The sequence below is a fragment of the Salvelinus namaycush genome, chromosome 28 (genome assembly GCF_016432855.1).
Source record: "Salvelinus namaycush isolate Seneca chromosome 28, SaNama_1.0, whole genome shotgun sequence".
Taxonomy (NCBI): domain Eukaryota; kingdom Metazoa; phylum Chordata; class Actinopteri; order Salmoniformes; family Salmonidae; genus Salvelinus; species Salvelinus namaycush.
In genome coordinates this window covers 22,740,424-22,746,073 of record NC_052334.1, presented here as the reverse complement: position 1 = coordinate 22,746,073, position 5,650 = coordinate 22,740,424, and the positions used below count along the sequence as shown (strand labels likewise).

General features: G+C 44.8%; 1 protein-coding gene across 1 annotated transcript in view; it reads right to left on the bottom strand.

The window, feature by feature from the left end:
- The window catches only part of LOC120023269 (CDAN1-interacting nuclease 1-like), a 46,443-nt gene extending 41,184 nt beyond the window's left edge, over positions 1–5,259 (bottom strand). Inside the window, exons 1-2 of the mRNA XM_038967306.1 lie at positions 5,175–5,259; positions 4,614–4,719 (exon numbers count right to left, since the gene is read on the bottom strand). Of these exons, the coding sequence (XP_038823234.1) occupies positions 4,614–4,719; positions 5,175–5,259 (191 nt within the window). The remainder of the gene's footprint in view (positions 1–4,613; positions 4,720–5,174) is intronic.
- Between the last annotated feature and the right edge of the window lie 391 nt (positions 5,260–5,650).

Here is a 5,650-nt window from a genome sequence, read left to right as displayed (position 1 = left end):
TGATTGCCAAACTTGTCTTAATACATACATTTTATTTGAAGGGGGGTTTCAACTTCATATACAAGTCAATATAGTTTACCCAATAGCAGTATTTCATTTTTACAGGAAGTGGGTAAAGTTTGTAATAATTTTACAAGCGGAATGGCACGGTCGGGAGGAGAAGCTTCAAGCGGTCAAATCCATTTGTTTTTTTGACAGGGGTGTCACAAAAGCTGTGTTGTATTCATTAGGTACTGTATGTCATAGCTCATTTTCAAAGATGCATTATGATGCATTACAAGCTCAAAAAATAATTCACCAAAAATGACAATAACTGTGACCATTTCCATGACATTTAACCATTACCCAAAATTCCATAATCGTTACAGCTGTAATTCAGATAGACAAAGGCTAATTGCCAACCAACGTCTGAATAATAAATGACTGTACGTCTAGAAGAAACACATTGATTACACAGCAGAGACATATTCTCTCCTGTTATCACCACCACCCAGTATTTATTAGGGCAACAATTGATTTACATCTTCATTGGGGGGCAGAGGTGGGGCAGTTCCTTGGGCAACACGGGGCCCATATTTCATTTCATGCCGTGTTCCGTTTAACCTTACCCACCTCTCCTAAAACACACAGCAGGCTCATTATGTTTTTAATATTCACCGGCAAGTGAATCCTTTTTATGCAACTCTGATAGTTGGGGGAGATGGATATCTCAATGATCTGCCCGTCTGTCAGTAGGGCTGCCTTTCCTCTCTGTCTGCCTCGGAGTCTGGAACGCCACCAGCAGAGATTGATGGGTAGAGGAGACCAATGGCTGCCGTGGAGATGCCGTGCCATCTCATCCAGGCACTGGGCCTAAACAATTTTTTTCCCCCAGGCAGTTTCTTCTCTGTTCTTGGAGGCGGAGCCTCGGCTCAGCATCATTACCCCTCACTCCACTAAAGAGAGGTTGAATATGAGGTTAGTGTGTTGGCAAGACTATTGTTTGGATGATGAATGCTGTTGGTGAGGGCTTTGGAGGGAAAATTAGTTATGTCGTTTTAGTTTCGAGGACACACACAGCCGTTGCTCACTTTGTAAGACTGGAGGGCAAACAAAGAACAATTAACGCAAGCTCTGTGTGCTGGAGTTTGGTTAAAAGGCAGGGGGGTAAAATACATGAAAAAATAAACAAATCACTGTAAACGTCAGTCAGGAGTAGTGAAGTCATAAACAATGTGGTGGTGGTATTACAAGGTCATGTTGATGAGAAACCAAAGGGCTTGGACTGGCTCCACTGGAACCTGTCTTGGAGGAATGAAGGAATGAAGGAATGGACAAACAAAGGCCCTGAGCCCTCCAGGACCCGTCACATGAAATGATACCGCTAATGAGAAGAGAAGGGAGAATGATGTCACCCCATCATTCTCTCTGTCTCCCTCCCTCCCTCCCTCCCTCCCTCCCTCCCTCCCTCCCTCCCTCCCTCCCTCCCTCCCTCCCTCCCTCCCTCCCCTTCTCTCGTTTGCTCTCCCTCTCTGTGGCTTGACATGGTTGTGATTGCAAACAATGCAGTGACCCCAGATTCATTGCCTTCCTCCCTCAACACAAACACACACAAGTGCAGGGGCAGCTCATGCTTCTCAGACTCTACGATGCAGGCCTAACAATATGAGGGAGAGCATACAAAATGTCAGCAGTAAATGTCAATTAAAAATTACAAGGGTGCTGGGAAAGGTGGGGTCTGAAGGGACAGACATTTTTTTGACACGGCAGCGTTTATCTGACCAGGCCGCTGGCTGACATGATGGGATCTACACTGTCAGTTCCTTAATGCACCCCGACAAGGCCGCTGCACTGAATACCAATGAAGATTGGAATGAACAGATTTCTTAGGTTCTTAGGCTTAGAGCAGCCATCTTACAATCAGTCTATATGCCATAACTCTAGTCTAATACAATGCGCTTCTGTTGAAGCAGGTAGATGTGCTATTTTCGTCCGTACAACAACAGACTAGGATACATGGACCTCAGAGTCTCAGTCTGTTGTTATTGCTGCCGTGTCGTGCTGCCTGTGGTACTAATCATAGGATCTTATAGGAATCAAACTTTGACTCATATATGATGCCAGAGTTGATTGACTGAGACAGTTCTGATTCAAGTGTTTTCTTATTAAATGCTGGTCATCCCCTCATGGTCTAGGAATGTTCTGGATCCCGACCGAAGCTTTTTTCTGGTCAACAAACTTTCTTAAAGGTGCTTCTTTAATGTGGCCTACTAAAAATGTCAGCCATCAAAGGTGATGGGCCTTTGAATGTCACACTCCAGTGAGTGGGTTCTTGGGGTCCCCAATACTATCAAATGCCACAGCAGAGCGCTTCCCCCCTCCCCTGCATGCCATTTCCCCCAAAATATATATTAGACTGAGAAAATAAAACACATTGTTGATTATGACCTTGGCATCCTGCTAGTCTCTCTAATTTCACTGCTCAGTACTTTGTTGAATCATCCTCCCTGGAAGACAGATGTTTGGGCTAATGGCATCTGTTAAGTCAATCAGGAAGTCATTTGTCTATAAACATGCTTAACGCTCTCCTGCTGTATAACAATCCATGCCGTTCACCTCAATTGCCTAATTTACGTTTTAATATAAATATCAGTAATATCATCAACATAATCCAAGTGATTATATTTGTGATAGACGTACAAAACTGACAAAGTGCTGTCAATCATAACTGTCATTATCACACTACTGGCAATCAGATAGGCCCAATCATATTACTCTGCCATTATGACCTTTTGACAAAGTGACAACTGTGTCTATGTTCTCCCTGCTGCAGCCTCTCCACACAGCCGGGCTCTGCCTGTTCTCTGGTCACAGCATGGAGAATCTGGAACCTTCCGGCACTGGCCCGCCATGTCACTATGTGTCAGCCAGCCGTCACAGCTGAGGGGGGCTGGGGCTGTAGCAGTCACAGCATCAGGAGCGGGGTGGTAGGGTCGCCCTTTCAGGCTCAGTGAGTTTGGAAGCCATGGTTGAGGCCAGGATAGAGGGAGAGGCCACGCGCGAGCGCTTTGGTTCCTCATTTCGCTTCTGCCATGCCCTGACACACAAGCACACTTGGTTGTTGTGTCGGTCGCCTAGTTAGTAAACCTGCAAGGTGAGGTCTCCATGGTGCCAGGCGCTACGGAAGCCATCACCAAGGTGAGGGAGTAAGAGAAGCCTCTGATGGCCACAGGGCGAGTGAGTGGGCACTCAGAGGGACGCTATAGGTTATATGAGCCACAACGCTGTGAATGACGCTCCGGTACACATCATCAATCATTTCACCAGTACAACCCAAGGACTAAGGATTTCTCCTTGAGCACCATTTGTACATTTGCTGTATATAATAAGAAAATACTTTTAACTTCTGAGAAAGCTGAATCCACGAACAGCTGTTTACACCCCCACATACCTCACTTCTCTTCCCCTTCACTGCCGCTACAGTTTGTTTTCAAAGTTTGTATCCTCCTCGAGGGAGATGTCGTGGGCCTGGCTTCCCTCTCAGAGACTCCCTGGCAGATGCCTGGAGTGCAAGTGCTACTCAGAGACAATGACAAGAGGTCCTGTACTGCATGTATGTTGCATTGTGGTTGAGGTCTGACAGAGGGGCCATTACATGAGACGGGCAGCACGCCTCTGTTCCTCCCCAGTGTGGGACCATCCAGCCCCCCGTCTCTCGTTCCTGTCAAGGGGTTCTTATGACAACAGATGTAAGGGATTAATCACCCTTATGTTACTCTGTTTCCATTCTTAAACAATGTGTTGTGTACTCTGGAAAAACAATCCAGCCACAGCGAGGCAGCCAGCTCTGAGAAGTTCTCAAGGACCCCCAGGACCAGGATGGATGTGACTAGTGTTGTAATGCAGTCCTACAACATATATGTTCATTCAGACCCCAGGACCAGGATGGATGTGACTAGTGTTGTAATGTAGTCCTACAACATATATGTTCATTCAGACCCCAGGACCAGGATGGATGTGACTAGTGTTGTAATGTAGTCCTACAACATATATGTTCATTCAGACCCCAGGACCAGGATGGATGTGACTAGTGTTGTAATGCAGTCCTACAACATATATGTTCATTCAGACCCCAGGACCAGGATGGATGTGACTAGTGTTGTAATGCAGTCCTACAACATATATGTTCATTCAGACCCCAGGACCAGGATGGATGTGACTAGTGTTGTAATGTAGTCCTACAACATATATGTTCATTCAGACCCCAGGACCAGGATGGATGTGACTAGTGTTGTAATGTAGTCCTACAACATATATGTTCATTCAGACCCCAGGACCAGGATGGATGTGACTAGTGTTGTAATGTAGTCCTACTACATGTATGCTCATACGTTGAGCCTCTTTGGGAGGAAGTGGGTCATGTTACACTGTGTGGAGGTTTGTACTGGACATGGCCTGCATTGGAAGGAAGTTGTCAATAACACAACTATATGACCTGCCTTCAGAATACTTTAAAAGGGGGGAGCGGCTAATGATATGAAAAGGGAATGTTTGGGAGATGTTAGAAAGTGTATTGCAAGCATAGTATACTGTAGGTTTGGTGATGCAGAATGGATTCCAATGAGAAGACATACATTTTCCAGTCGCTCCAGAACTGCTTGTTCGGGTAGGTGCAATGGCTGTGGTCATGCCCAAACATGGCCTTGCTCTCAATCCAGTGGACGATATGGCCATCCACAGCTGAAACAAGAAAACACAAAGGTCGTAGGATAGTCAGATCTGTGCATTTACCCTGGTCTAACCTAGAATTTACAATCACGCCTAAGATGTTTCCAAACGAGAACAGTGCTTTTGAGTATCTATCGGCCCATTATAATAAAACACAAGCATACTGTATAAACATATTATATTGTAGACTACAACAATCAGACAGTGTAATCGGGCAAGTCACACAACTAGCATTTGGAGGAGACGTGACATTTTTGTGCTAAATTAACTTTGAAGCTTTTCAGTGATATCAACTAGAATGGCAACTAGCATGGAAGGAAATGTGTATTGTTGTGAGAAAGGCTTCACACCCTTGTAAATATCCAAGAGAACTGTAAAAGACTAGCTATCATAGCCAACTGACCATAGTGTTAACACATCAGAATGAAATCAAATCATTGACATTAATAATGTAAATAAATACGTACCAATTGGCACCTCCAGGATAATGTCAGGCGTCTTTGTCATAACCTTTGGTTCACAGTTGGATTCATCTACAGCAATCACAGTCATTTTGGCATTTGACCATATCATAGAGAGAAAGAAACATGGGCACTTATTTGGTGACAACCTACAGTGTATGTTTTATGCACTCACATGTTTAACCTTAGATTCTAATTTCTCCAGATTGACCCTTCATAGCCCCAGTAGCCATTTCACACTTACCAGCATATTTTACCCAAGATGCCTTTCTTTACCACCACAGCAGTGATAACAAAAGCTCAGTTGCAAAAGCACCGAGACACAGCCTAGGACAGCAGGAAACAGTGAAACCATTAACTATATCTGACACTTACTGCGGAACCACTGCACAATGTCTATAAAGCCTGGTAGTTACTCCACTCTCCACTAGCTTCAGCAGTAGATGGGTTGGTGGAGCTTCATAAAGCATAAAGGAGACAGA